This window comes from Vombatus ursinus, unplaced genomic scaffold (assembly GCF_900497805.2).
Source record: "Vombatus ursinus unplaced genomic scaffold, bare-nosed wombat genome assembly UNPS02009770.1, whole genome shotgun sequence".
Lineage (NCBI taxonomy): Eukaryota > Metazoa > Chordata > Mammalia > Diprotodontia > Vombatidae > Vombatus > Vombatus ursinus.
In genome coordinates, this window is record NW_020949548.1 from 2,162,611 (window position 1) to 2,178,020 (window position 15,410).

The window sequence follows — 15,410 nt, forward strand, 5'->3', positions numbered from 1 at the left end:
GGCCCGCTCCGCAGCCCTGAGGGGCGGCGGCGCCGAGCGAGGAGGGCCGAGGGAGCCGCCGAGTGCCATGGCCGAGCCCCGGCCGGGCTGCGTGTCGCCGCGGCCGGCTCGCCGGGGTCCCTGCTGAGCCGGAGGAGGCAGCGCTGTGGGGCGAGCCGCGTCTGCCCATCCATGGAGCAGCAGCCGCCGCGGGCGGCGAGAGACAGCGCCAGCGCCAGCGCCGCGGGCGGCTGCGCCCGGGGCTAGGAGCGCGCCGAGAGACCCCGGCCGGCCCGGCCCGGTCCAACCGCGGAGCTCCCGGGGCGAGCGCAGAGCGGCGCAGCGCGACGTGCAGGCGGAGGAGGCGGGCGACGAGCCGCAGCCGGGGCTGCCTGGGCGCCCGCAGCGGAGCAGCGGGGCCGCGGGGCGGGGGGCAGCAGAGCGGGGCGCTGCGCTCGGGCGCGCCGCGGCGGCGATGCCGTGCCTCGGCTTACTCTGCTTCTTGGCTCTGGGCTGGGGCGGCTCGGCGGGGCCCAGCGGCGCGTCCCCGCCGCCCTGCCCGGCTCCCTGCCGCTGCGACGGCGACCGGGGAGTGGACTGCACCGGCAGAGGGCTGACGGCCGTGCCCGACGGACTGAGCGCCTTCACCCACTCCCTGTGAGTCCCCCGCCCCGCCCGGGCCGGAGGGAGGGCAGCGGAGGGGAGCGGGGGCCCCGGCTCCCCAAACTTTCCCTCGGCGTGCCGGGGGACTGTCCGGGGAAGAGTAGGGAGCGGGGAGAGGGAGGGAGAGAGGAGAGGGAGGGAGAGAAGGGAGGAGAGGAAGGAGGAAAGAGTGGAGGGAAGGAGGGAGTAAAGGGGTGAGGAGGGAAGAAAAGAAAAACTGGGAAGGAAGGATGCAACAAAAAAAAAAGAAGGAACAAGAAAAGAAGGAAGGAAGGAAAGGTGAAGGCATCTGGCTGTGCCGGGCCTCGGCCCAAAGGGTTCTCTCAGTGCCACGCTGAGGCATGCTGTGATGTGTGTGTGACTTGGATTTTCCTGTGTCTCAGCACGTGGAGGGAGGAAACACCTGTGATTCCCCCCACCCCCATAAGTTGGCCGTTTGGTTAGATCCAGGTAGAGGACACATCCCTCTTCTCCAGCCCTCTTGTAAAACTTAAGAACCTGGAGCCTTGAGGGAGGGAGGAGGAAGTAGAAGATTGGTTTTACATCAGAAGACTGGCCATCCAAATATAAGCCTTTCAAAGAAGAAATGTTGACCTTTGGGAGGTGCTGATTTCCAAAAAGTGGAACCCTAACAAAATCTACACCCAACAGCCTTAGATGATGCATGAGATAGATTGTATCTTCTTTTCCCTACAGTCCATTTCAGTACTTCTTATTTTGAGCTGACCTTGCTGATCCGGGAACTTGAGTTACTCACAGGGTCCTGATTCATTAATGAAGCTACAAAGGAAGACATTAGAAGGACCGTTTAGAAAAAAGAAAGAAGGTTCGGAATAAATAGGTGTCCCAAGCACTTGGCTTCTGTCATTTGCATAGAGTATCATGATTGTATACCCATATCCTGTTATGTGTATACTGAGTCAGCTATGGAGTAGTGACTGGAGGTCAGGAAGATCTGGGGTCAAACCATGCTTCTGACCCTCTGGCTCTGTGTCTCTGGGGAAGTCATTTACCCTTCTGAACCTCCCGTAACCACCCAGGACCCATTTACTAAGAGGAGTTATTATCTGCTTGTCTTCTGGGTTGATGAGCTGGTAATCAAACCATTTAAGTGCTTACTGTGGGGCCAGGTACTCTGCTAAGTGCTGGATTCAGATCCACGAGTGAGATAGTTGGAGTTTAAATCCTAGATCCTTCTTGTGTCTTCTGTCCATTATAACGTGTGTCCAATAAATGATTAAGTGAAGGGCATTGGAGTGGGTTTAGGAGTGTAGGGATACCTGGAAACCCAAGCTCTTGTCCCCAAGAGAGATGATAGATATTTTGTCAGACAAGTGATGGAGATGCAGTGCTTGTATCCTAGGGACAGGACTCCTAATGAGTAGAATAGCTTTAGTTATCAGTGTGGTGCAACACCATTGGGTTCTACTGTTACTGTTGTTTTTTCTACTCGACTTCCCCTCTCAGTAATTGTGCCTTTGTAGGTATTTTAGTTTTAATTACTAGTGCAATACAACTTCTAACATCATTAACCCAAGCAATGCTGTCTTTGAATCTAGTGTTGAATGGTTTTATTTCCCAACAAAAGACCCCAGAGTAGTAACTTTCTGGTTAAAATGAAGGGATCATAGGATCATAGATTTATAGCTGCAAGGGATTTATTTGGAGGTGATCCAGTCTCATCTCTCCTTTTACAGATGAGGAAACCAGGGGCTAGAGAGGTGAAGGGATTTGCCCAACAAGGTAATACAGGTAGAAAGGGATTGAAATAGGATTTGAGTCCATGTCATCCACCTTTAAATCCAGCACACTTTTGACTGTGCCAGAGTACATATGATTATTGGTGGTAGTGGTAGCAGTAGTAGTAGTAGTAGTAGTAATAGTAGCAGCAGTAACCTAACCCTCTTCAAAAGCCCACTGATGGAAAAAAATGTATTAATATAGGGAAAAGAACTAAACATTTCACCAGTGGGAGATAAAGAGAAAGTAACCTGGGATCTGAGCCTCAGCTTTCTCACCTGCAAAATGAAGAGGTGGGAATAAATGGTCTTGAAGGTCCCTTTCAATTTTGTAGCTGTGGTCCTTTGATTTTTTGTTTATGCATGGACTTCACATTAAACAGAAAGTAATAGTTATACCCTGGTAGCTTTTTAGATGAATACAAACAAACTGGATCTGGTTTGGTTTGCCATTTCTGCTGTCGACATCCAATGGTAGACTTTTCCTCTAAAGACAACTTATCGCATCTCTTACCATTAAAAATAATGATGTTAAAAGGCCAACTTGAGAACAGAAATGTACATTTTGAAGCCGATTCCGAGTAAAAGCAGGTCTACAGAATTGAGGTTATCTTTACTTAACAGATTTGCTTAAAAGATTGAATTTTGAGGTTTTATTTGGATAGAGTCTAGACCTATGATTTTATTAGTTTGGGAAACTGGCAATGTGGAAACCCCTCCATCAATGAAGATGGATCGCTCTAATTTGTAGTCTGAGAGCGTTGCTTAGGGCTTAAATGATTTATAGATAGTGACACAGCTTACGTGAACTAGAAGTGGGACTTGAACCCCGGTCTTCCTGAGTCCAAGACTAGCCTCTTTATTCATAGTTCTACACAAGAGGAACCAATGTAATTTCCGTACCATGCCTCTTAAAACTTAGAAGAAAATAATCTGACTTGTGTCTTTATGATGTTGCTTGTAATGTATTGATCAAGAGTCTTCCCCTGAGATAAGTGGAGTGGCTGAAAACACCTGTGAAATATTTGCAGATTTCAGTGCATAAGTAAAGCCCTCATCAAAATTCTCCTTTTCCTCTTTCTCTGCCTTCTCCCGTCCCCCAAAGCAGTAAGATCAGATTTAGGGGACAATAACAATAACATATGGTACTTGGACGTTTCTCTAATCTTTTGAAGCCTGAAGTGCTCAAATACATAATCGTGATTTACGGGTTCCATGGGCTCATTGGCTAAATAGATCTTGAGCTGGAAGGAAGCTCAGAGGCTGTGTATTCAGTCAGATTGATCATGGATTTATAGCTGGAAGGGTAGTGTGGTGCAGTGGTTAGAGAGCATGGCTTGCAATCCAGAAGACCTGGAATCTAAATCTGGCCTCAGACGTGTACTAGACTTAATGTGACATTGGGCAGATCACTTCACTATCAAAGTGCCTGTTGTTTTTAATGTCCTAGTTATGGAAAATTGAGATAAAATTGAGACTTGGAAGGAGTGAAGTTTTCCCGGAAGTAATGGGTGTTTGCAGCATGGGGACAACTCATATGCTCAGGGTTCACAGGCAGAAGGTGGAACATGTCCTATGGGGAGCGGCAAATAGGTGGGTTCAGCTGGAGCCTGGAGTGTGTGAGGAGGCAGGAAGATGAAGTCCATCACAATCAGCTTGCCGTGTAAAATGTGACCTGACTTGTTGCTTCTGAATGTAGAAGATGATTTCCTTTTGGGTCAAGAATTAGGAAATCTGCTATGGAAAACTTGTTAAAGAATGTTTGAAGAACCAAGGGGCTATTGTTTCATTTAGGTTTGTTTTCTGTAGGTGTGGAAAGTAAGGTGACTGTTGATTTGGTGAACTGAATACCATACAGACAATTTTCTAATTGCCTTCACTTTACAAATCTTAAAAGCATGTAGCTTGTGCCCTAAATTTATTCTGTCACTTTTCTTTCCCTTCCTCCCCATCCCAGCCAGGCAAAAAAAAAAAAAAAAAAGAATCTTTTAAGAATTTGTTAGTGGCCTTTCCTGACAATGGTATTTTCTACCTGTGTGGCCATGGGCAAATCACATTTGTTTCTGTGGGCCTTTTCTATAAAATGATGGATTTGGACCATTGGGGGTTTTGTGGGTTATGGACCCCTTCTCAGAATAAGATTTTTCAATGCAGAAAATAAAATACAGAGGAATTACAAAGGAAACCAAATACATTGAAATGCAGCTATTCAAATTGTTTTTAAATTATGAATTATTTTAAATTACGAATTTATTCAGGTTGAGAACTAGACTGTTAAGGGCCTTTATAGCTTTATAGCTCTGTGATCTTTGGTCCCTCTGTTTGGGGGTTTCCCTCTCACAGTCTTCCTCAAGGTGTGGGTGTGTGTTGGGGGTGAAGGTTTATTCAACACCTTTCCTGTTCTGTTCAGACCATCTGAAAATCTTTTGTCTTCCTAGTATCACCTGTTCCCTTGTAGGTGGTGATAATTAACTTTACAACCTGTGCCCTTTTTGTTTATATTGATTTTTATAGCCAATCAATCAACAAGCAAATATTTTAAAGGCTTATTATATGTCTGGCACTGTGCTAAGTTCCCTAGCTACAGACAAAGGCAAAAAGGTAAGTTCCTAAGGAGCCTACATTCTAATGGGGTCTGCAGGCATAATTTTGGTACTGTGCCCTGTACTTGTTTCCTTTGTCTGACTCACAATATTTATCATTTTCCCTATATAGATGTACTTGACTGTAAGCAAATATATTATGTGAAAATCCAGATTCATGCAAAAAAAGTGTATTGAAGGTGCTTATTCTCTTCCAAAAGGATTCATCCTTTGAATGGATGATTGATAAATATTTGGTAAAATATTAAATTTTTTTAAAAGTGCCTATTTTTTAAGGATCATTTTTCTGATTGGTAAAGTGAAGTCCGTATATAAAGTGTTATGTCTATGCTGTTAACATTTTATTAAATATCACTTGAGTGGATCCATGTTCCCTGTTTTTGTGGCTATTCTCTCCTATAACGCAGATTATAAAGCATCCTTATCTGCCTTGTCCATGTGTGCTTCAAGGGGTCCACCCAAAGGTTCCGGTGCCTTTTTCAATTACTCTTCAGGTCATAAAGATAGAGGTGGACTAGAGGGGCCAGGTTGTGCAGTGGTTATCCTTCATTTTTACCACGTGACCAGAGGTAAAATGGTTTGGCCACCGTCATTCAGCTCATGAGTCAAAGGCAGGATTGGATCCAGTCTTCCGGATGCTGAGGGCAGCTTTTTCTTTACTGTGATGCCTCTCCTTCTGAATGCTGCTTTCTTTTACTTTTTAAACTTTAGTTTTGATCCTCCAGATGCAGTTTTTTGCTCACTGCTGAGGATGGACAAATGTTATTATTGGAAAACCTGGCTTGTCAATGACAGATAAAATAGTTGTATGCTAATCACAGGCCTTCCTTTCAAGGGGATGTTTGGGGTCATTGAAGGAGCTCTCCAGTATCCTAAAGGCCTCTGCGTCCAGTCTAAGGTGCAAGAACTTTGCTGCCTTGAGTGAGAGCAATGCCCGACCCCCAGGAAAACACAAAGATCTGCTTTCACTGACAAGCAGAGTCAAATGTAGACAATTCGATTGGCTTTATTTTTCAGGCGTAATGAGGCAGCACAATGTAGGGGGAAGGTCACTAGAGACCCACCTTATAGGTTCCCTCTACCCCTTGTGTCACTGGGCGACCTTGGTGGAGTCATTTCCCATTGAGTGTCTAAAAGAGATCGGGTTAAATTCCGGGGACTTTGAAGGCCCTTCCCCATGATGAAACATTATCCTTCTGCCAGGCATGAAGTAATAAACAACAGCAGCCCCACATTCTTTGTGGTTAAGAGCTTGCCATAGTCACTGAAAACTTTTTCAATGACTTTTGTTTTTTGCAGTGTTTACTATGAGGGAAATGACCTGTTTCCTCTCTTCATTTGTCAGCTATGGAAGTGTGTATTTCAACTACCTACTTATTTGTGTGCCTTAATATCCAGTGACTAACTCTAGTTCATGAAAGTCTCAAATCTGCTGGTGTGCCTTTGTTAAAGATTAAACTGCCAGATGTGCCCTTGGCTCTGGAATATATAACTTGCAGCTCTCTTGATAAGAGGGGATTTTTTTTTTTTTAAAGAAGCTAGATTTTTTTCTTTTTACCCAGACCTGTAATTTCACAGGGCTTGCAGGGAATAACTTTGTCAATGCAGATGACCATCTCGCATTGTATCTTATGGTTTTTGAGATCTGCTTGGACCTCCAAGAGATCAAGTGACTTGTCCAGGGTCATGTGCCCAGGATGGTGTTAGAGGAGGAAGCTAGATCTTAAAAAGACTCCGAGTTTAGCCTCATGTCTGTGCAGCTCCTCAGATCGCAGGGTGGTGGTGTCTTGGTAGTTCTAAAGCCCATTTTTCTAGAAATAAAAAGTTTTCCTATTTTATTGCTGCTCTCTCTCACTTTTTAGGCTTTTTTTTTTTTTTTTTTGGTCAGCAAGATCAAGTATTTTAATTTTTTTTTGTTTTTTAGGATGGACAAGTGTTTTCATTAGAAAGCCTGCCTTGTCAATGAAAGAAGAAACAGTAGGGAATAATATTAGCAAATTAGCACCCTTCACAAAAGCTACTATGTCAGGCCTGTTCTTACAGTTCTTTTGTGCTTTCAACTCCTGATTGTCAAACTGTAGACCATATGGAAACTCTATTGTTTGCAACTGGACGGTGCAGAGTGGACTTAGAAAGACCTGGGTTGAGGGGGAACATGAGAGAGATTTTTGTAGCTCTGGCTAAGTGTGGAGAATCATCAGCTTTCTAGAGACATTAATAAGATTCATGGTCTGTTGAATAAATAACCATTTAAATGGCAAGATGTAATTATATAGTGTGCTTCGTTGGTTCTGTTCAGGCACAGGAGAAAAGATTTTAATTGAAACCCTGTAAGAAACTGATGACAAAGCTGAGAATTTTATTTACTAAGATGCTTTTGTGGTATGAGGCCAATTGGACTTCTGGTTATGAGTTACTGGCTTTCAGTCTCTAGAAAGAACCCAAATTTTGGGCAGTTGTGGGTGTTTAGTTGTGGTGTAACACAAACTAGCTTTGTAGTATAACACAAGCTAAGCAGAGGCAGCTAGGTCTTGAGAAGTGGATGAAATTCTGGACCAAGAATTAGGAAGACTGAGTTCAGATCCTGCCTTAGACATTTGCTAGCTGTGTGACCCTGGACAATCACTTAATCACCATCTACCTCTGTTTCTTCAATTGTAAAATGGGGATCATAATAGCACCTACCTTGCAGGGTTGTTCTGAGGATCAAATGAAATAATGTTTGTTAAGGTGCTTAATACTATGTGTGACACCTAGTAGGTGATTAATAAATGAGAGTAGGTGTTTAATAAGTGCTTATTTCCTTCCCTTGTCCTTTTTTTTAATCAAATATTATTTCATTTGATGGCACAAGACCCCTACTAGGTAGGGCTAATATTCTTCCCATTTTACAGATAAAAAAACTGAGCCTCAGCAAAGTTGTGATTTGCCCCAGGGGGTCGAGGTCTTCCTGACTCCCAAGTTCAGTGATGTACCTGCTGATGAGGCTGCCTCTCATCTGTGCTGCTTTGGATTGTGGGTATGATTGAGATTCAGTGCAATTTTCCAGAAAATCCTAGAAGCAGGAAGTAAACAGTGGCTCATTCTTTTTTTTTTCCCCTAAAGGAAGGCCTTTCTGAAGGACCAGTTAAGCCTTGTGCTCCTAGGAGGACAGTGCATGAGAAAATAAATACCTAAATGACCTTCTGAGCAGGTGCAAACGATGCCTCCTGCAGGAAACCGTGGACTGAGACAAGGTGCATGTGTGCGGTGACCTGAATCTTGAGGTGATACCATGAGGCCACTCGGCAGGAGGGCTAGAGAGAACTGGTTTTGTTTCCTCCCTTCGGCACTTACTAGCTTTGTGGCCATGGTCTAGTCACTGAATTTGTCTGCCTCAGTGACCTCATCATGTAAAATGGAGATAATGCTACTTACAGTGCCTGCTTCACACGATGTGAAGATTGAGTGATGTTTCTTATTGAAAGAGCTCTTGATGTATGCAGAGTGCTACATGAGTGCCAGCTGATGTTAAAATCATAATGGTAATATAACAGAACCCACCTTGGTCTGCTGTCTGGGTGGGAGGGAAAAATGTGGGGAGAAAATGTCCTATGATATAGGGAGGATAGAGCACTGAACTTGGAATGGGGAAGACCTGAGTTCAAATCTCTCCTCAGACACTTAGTCGCCATGCCAAGGGGTGAGTCACTTGGCCTCTTGGCCTCAATTTCCTCATCTGTACAATGAGTATCTTTATCAAGAAAACCCCTAAAATAGGGCCATGAAGAATGGGACACAACTGGATGACAATAACAACAAAAATGGGTGTATTAATAGCACCCCAGGGTTGTTGTGAGGCTCCAGTGAGATAACATATGGAAAGTGCTTTGCAAATCCTAATGCTATATAAATGCTATTAATATGATTATGTATTTGGAGACTTTGAATATTTCAATTCAATTTATAAAATGATTTGTGATTATTTTAGCTGGGTCTTTGGTTTTTTGTATTTGTAGCTTGGCACAGAGTGCCTGATAAAGGTTTTGCATTCATTCCCTCACTCGTTCGTGTAACCTTATACTTTTTTCTTCCTAGTTTGGATCCTTCATGTGATGATCATTTCATCCAACCCTTGTACATTCTGTAGTTGAGGAAACAGGCCTAGGAAAGTGAAGTGATTTATTCGTTTGAGGTTTGACGCTTGACATAAGGAGTCGGAGGAGGGATTTGAATCCAAGGCCACTAAGTATAGTACCAGGGCTCTCTTTCTACCACATCAGGCTGTAAGGGAACGCCCAGTGTGGAAACTACCTTCAAATCAGCAACTTGTTTTGTCACTTATAGTTTTAAATACCCAGGGGACTGAGGAATTAGGATACAGCCTCTACGTGTCTTGGGAAAGACTTTTCTGACACTTAAGGCCTATCCACTGGACACTGACCACCCTCTCTCCCCCTCCCAGACTTTATACCAGTATATTTATATGTGTATCTCCAACACTTAGCACATAGTAGGTGCTTAATAAATGTTTATTGACTGACAGTAGAAATTAAATATTTCTACTAGACAGTTGGTGGGAGTTTTTATAAAAAAAACAACAACAACAACAGCAATTCAGTGCAACTTGAAGAAGAAAACTTAAAAAGTATTGGATAAAAAAAGAAAAGTACAACCTTGGTCAAATGTTTGAACTTGATGCACAGAAAACGAGTGAACAGTTTGCAGTTAGCTGCCCCAGCCCCCGCTTCCCCATTTAAAACATTTTCTGTTTGGGGAAATTTACTTTAATAAGAGCATCTGAAGAGGGACATAAATTTGGCCAGGAGACAGCCGCTTTACCTTGGAGCGGTATTAGGCCCTGCTGAAGAATGCGGCCAGCTCGGCTCCAGAGCTTCCTTTCCCTTCCCTCCCACCCTGCTCTGCTGGAACGTTCCGACGGGCAACTTCCAGCTTAAACCACTGTGTGATTTAGAACAAGTGGCAGCATCTGTAACCAAACTGGGAAGCCTGCTAGAATTTCTTTAATGTGTAGCTAGATGGGTTTTATAATTCTCACTTTTAAGAGTTGGGCAGGCAGGTCCGTGCATTGCCAGGTGGCATTTTCTTCTCTGAACCTTGGAAGATCCCTGCTGTGTGTTGAGTCATTTTACCTGTCTTTCCTTTCCTAAGAAATGCGTGAAGGATGTGCTAAGTGTACGTCAGGTGTGACCTGGATTTCTATGTCATTCTGGACTTTTTTTTTTAACAGTATAGTAGTGATAAGAACTCAGAGACTTTAAGGTTATAGTTTAATAGATCTAAAGCTTGTCCTCAGATGCCATGTGGTCTGACCCTATCTATCATTTGTAAAAATTTCCTCCCCTTTGTTGAGGGAGGCCTAATGACTTGCCCAAGGTTACATAAGTAGTAAGTCCAAGTCGGAATTTGAACCCAGACCTCTGAGTCTAAAGTTAGTTTCCTTTATATTGTCACATTGTTGTCTATCTCATAGGCCAGCCTTACCCCTGCCTGTCAATACACAATTACTGTAGACCCAGAGATGAAAGAGACCTTAGCGATATTTACTCTGAGCGCCTCATTTTATAGATAAGGAGATTGGGGCCCAGAAAGTTCAGGTGACTTTTCTGCTTAATAAATGTGTATTGAATTGAATTGCTCAAGGTCATGTAGAAATGGTAAGTGCCAGAGCTGGAAATGACTTTGTATATCTCCCAGTCTAGCACATTTCAGGAAAGGAATATGAATTTATATGGCACCTACTATGTGCCAGGCACCGTGCTGAGATCGACAAATACCATCCCGTCTGGTCTTCACAACAACCCTACAAGCTAGGTCCTGTTATAGTTATTCCCGTTTTGCAGTTGAGAGATCTAAGGCAAGCAGAGGTTAAGTGATTTGCCTAAGGTCACATAAGTAGTCAGTGTCTGAGGCTGTATTTCTAACTCGGGTCTTCCTGACTCTGGGCTCTCTCCATTGCACTGCCCCACCTGACTGCCTTGGAAATACCTGCAGAAAATGAGGCACTGCTCTCTCTTGGTCATGTGTCACGAAGGCCATCCTAATGGCTAAGCTTAACGGTGGTTCATTTTAAACCTATTTCCTCTTGTCCTTGGTGAAAGAGAGCAAGTACTCTATCAGTCGGACTGAAACATCCTTGAATGTGTTTGAAGACTGCTACGTTGGCCTTGATTCACCATTTCTTTAGGCTTTGTAATCTGATTTCTGACTTTTTACCTCCTCTCTGAGGCCTTTCTGGTACTCCTTCCCTCACCTTGTTCCTTGTATTTACCTTGCATATGTTTTATGTACTTGAATGTTTTCATGTTTTCCCCTAATAGAATGTAAGCTCTTTTAGGGTAAGGACTGTTTGATTTTTGTCTCTGAATCTCCAGTGTGTGTGTGTGTGTGTGTGTGTGTGTGTGTGTGTGTGTGTGCGCGCGCACGCGCAGGGGTGTCTGTCCATCTATCTCACAGTACCTGATTGATAGCATTCCCTAAATAAGGGTTTATTAATTATTTATTAAATTTGCTAATTTTCATTGCCGCCTTTTAGACACTCTTCAAGTTCTCCATATTCAATTTTTTAGACAAGACCTCAAACTGAACCTGACTGGTATTATGTAGGAATGTTACTATGCCCTTAAAACAGACTAGAAAGATGAATTTAGAGATAGCATAAACTAACCCCATGACCATCTGGATCAGGGGTCAGTCAACTATGCCACCTGTTTTTGTGGGACCTGAGAGGTAAGGGTGGTTTTTGCATGTTTAGATTAAGTTTGTATTTAAACATGGAAAAAACCGTTTTTAGCTTGCAGGTGTTTGAAAGCAAACAGAGGCCAGCAATGGTTTGTTGACCCCAGATCAAGGACTGACCTAGGTTATGGGCTTTAGATCGGAAATTTAGAGGTCTAGTTCAGCTTCCTTTTTGATGAATGAGGAAACTGAGGCCCAGAGAATTTATAAGTGGCTTGCTAAAGATCATACTGTTAGTAGTGGAGTTGAGATTGGAATCCATATCATTTGACCCTACATTCTGTTGTGTACCATGAATGGGTGAGGCTCAGAGAGAAATTGACTCACTTGAGGTCATACAGGATTGGAACTCGGAACTCATAATCCAGTATCCATTGTAACCTATTGCCCTAATTGTTTTTATCCCATATTGACTTTGTTTTAATTCAATTCAGACCTTAATTAGGATGGATGAATGATAAAAATTATTTGTCAGTTAAGAGTCATGCACGAAGCTCTGGGATACAAATAGAAAAGCAAGACAGATGCTGCTGTGTGTGAGATCCTTTGCTAGGCTAGGGGCCAAAGAAAAGTCCCTGCCCTCAAGGAGCTTACCTTCTCCTGTAGTTTAGAAAAACAAAACAAAACAAAAACCACTTTTTTAATTGTTGATACCCGAGTAGCTTATTTCTAAGCCCACCATAAGGGAAAGCTTTCTAGATATTCAGATTACTCAGAAATAGAAGGGCTGCCTGGGAAGGTTGTGGGTTCCCCCTTAATGGAAGTCTTCAGTTCTGTAAACGTGGACTAGATGCCTATTACAAACAAAGCCCTTTGCTAGGTAGGCCCTGAGGATAAAAAAGACCCAAAACAACCATCCCAAACTTCCCTGTAAATAGTCTTTGCCTTTAAGGAACAGGCATGTAACCCAATACAGATGTTCAGACTCCCATGTAGGAAGGGAGATCCTTCTGGCCTGGCCCAGTCTACCTCTGAGGGCCCTTCCCAGTCCCCAGTCTGAGAACGTGTAAGTTCTTAATTGTAGGGCTGCGAGGAGACGCCCACTTCATGTTGTTTGAGATGTGCTCCAAGTTAATTATCTTGACTGTGCCTTTGTTGACCTTCTGTCCTCTTTTGGTAGAGTCCATTTTCCACCTCTACTCTAGGTGATTTTAAGTTTGAACCCGGTTCTTTAGTTTTCCTAAAGGGGTGCTACCTTACCACATACCCGTTGTTCTGTTAGGAACACTCTGTAAAGTTTTTTGGGTTTTTTTTTTTAAAGCACTGGTCAAAGTAACAGGCTTGGCTTTTAGGGTGCTTCTGCTATTAGCTAGCTGGGTGACCTTGAACAGGTCACCCAGGGCCTCAGTTTTTCCTCTTCTGAAAAATGAGAAGATTTTGACTTAGATAACCTTGGGCCTGGAGTCAGGAAGACCTAAGTTCAAAACTAGCCTCAGAGGCTTACTGGCTGTGTGCCTCTGGACAAGTCACTTAACCCTGTTTGCCTCAGTTTCCGCATCTGTAAAATAGGCATCATAATAGCACCTACCCCTGGGTTGTGAGGATCCAATGAGATGATAATTGTAAAGGGCTTTGCACAGTACAGTGCCTGGCACATAGTAAGCACTACGTAATTGTTAACTGTTATTACTACTAGTGTTCTCTTGTGAAGTAACCATCCAAGAAAGTCAGAGTTTTCCAGTTTCTTGATGAGTGTGTCAAGATCAAAGTCGAAGCCCATTTTGGTCTAACATCTTGGTTTCTTTGGTTTAGAAAATTTAGATTAGTCTGACAGCCTTCATTCTGAGAAGCATGTTAAGGCCCTTCTTTTAAAACCAACTAAGAAAAGCATGGTTTCTGTATCTGTTTTGTATCTGTGGTTTTTGTATCCATTGATGACATTGTGCCATCCACAAAACAGAAACTTAAATTTACTTTCTTCCTCAGAATACAAAACTCAGTCCCTGGAGCCAGTGAGACCGTTCTGCAAGGTAGCAGGCCAGGTGAAAAGGGGTCAGTCTGGGATTTGGTGTGTCTCTTTAGCATCATGGATTCAGGATGATGCCTCAATTATCTTTAGACCTGTTTGATCTTCTATTTTCTGGCACTAAAGTTGAGTGTATTTGGTGCTTTCTGACTTAAAGAATGGTTAATTCTTTCTTCTTTTGGGCATCTTTCCCCAGATTAGATAATGTTGTTGTTCAGTAGTTTCAGTAATGTCTGATTCTTTGTAACCCCATTTGAGGTTTTCTTGGCAAAGATATTGGAGTGGTTTGCCATTTCCTTCTCCATCTCATTTTACAGATGAAGAAACTGCGGCAAAGAGGGTTAAGTGACTTGCCCAGGGTCACACAACTAGTAAGTGTTTGAAGCTGGATTTGAACTCAGGAAGATGAGTCTTCCTGACTCCAGATCCAGCACTGTATCCACTGGGCTTCTAATTTCTTTTTAGTGATAAAAGAGGCACTCTGAAAGTAGTTGAGAATCACTCATATTTGTAAAATCATTGAAACTCTTAGATTTCTTCCTGAGACTTTGACTCTAGAAATTTTTTTGTTGCTAGAGTACTTTGGTTGCTTTAAATCTTAACAGTAATAAGGTCTCTAAATCGTTTTCTAATGTATTTTATTGGGTATTTGATATCTAGATTACCATTCTGTTTTTAGGAATTCGTCTTACTGCTTTGTGTCTGAGTAGAATCTTACACTTTTAAAAATCACTTTAGGGAAGAAAACTTTACTGGCCAAATCACTCTATTAATCATAAAAAAAAAAATGGTGTGGTATCTTTGGTAGACACGAAATGCTTCCCAGAAAGTTTTGAAAGTGTGAGTTTTGATACAGATATGATTCTAAAATACCCCATAAATCCAGCACAGCCCCTAACAAATGCAGCAGTGTTTAGAACCTGTTTAGAGTTGGCTGACTGTTTCAAATACAGTTGTGCATTTTTATGTCCTTGTTCTGTTTGGAAAAAAAAAAAGTTTTGAGATTTTTTTCTCATTACCATCTTGACATCTGCCCAGTTACACATGAATAGCTTGACCCAGTCCCTCAGCAGGGAAACTGCTATAGCCTTGCTTTCAATAGCCCTGTTGCTGACAAAGAAAACATATGGAATATTTCATTCCTGTCTTTTGCAAACAGAGTGTGAGGCAGTAAGGGCAGACAGGGAAAGGCTCCATCCATTCGGCATGCTCTGTTTAACTGGCAAGGTTTGTCAGCTAACCACGAGCCTTGCTGTTAGTAATCAAAATCCTTTCTTGCAAAAATCCCATTACATGACGTTGCATGTTTGTGTTGGTGGGAGGAAATCTTGCATTTTGAAGAAATCAATTTTATATATCAGTTGGAATCATTTTATAGTGAGGTTTGTTTCCGTGGTCCTGTTCCTTGGTTAATGATAGATTTTACCAAAGGGAATTTTCCTCCTGCAATACATTTGGACACCAGTCTTCAGTGTTTGAAGTTGGTATTTTTCTGGCAGCTACACAAGATGGGAACACAGATGTTTGGTTCCCAGTGGAACATGCCTAGGGGACTGTATGCCTTTATGTTTATCTTCTCCTTGTCAGTCCACAAAATGAGACTAATTGATCATCTTCATATCCCCAGCAAGGCACCCCTAGCTTTGGCCTTCTAACGTTTCTGTTGTGGGATCTATCTATCAGTGTTAAGCTCTGCTTCTCTTCCTGATTAGTTAGCAGAAT

The 15,410-nt window shown here is 42.8% G+C and overlaps 1 protein-coding gene across 1 annotated transcript in view; it reads left to right on the plus strand.

Annotated features, from left to right (window-relative positions):
- Window positions 1-448: 448 nt before the first annotated feature.
- The window catches only part of LGR4 (leucine rich repeat containing G protein-coupled receptor 4), a 122,654-nt gene continuing 107,692 nt past the window's right edge, over window positions 449-15,410 (plus strand). Inside the window, exon 1 of the mRNA XM_027852653.1 lies at window positions 449-636. Within this exon, the coding sequence (XP_027708454.1) occupies window positions 455-636 (182 nt within the window). The 5' untranslated portion in view covers window positions 449-454. The remainder of the gene's footprint in view (window positions 637-15,410) is intronic.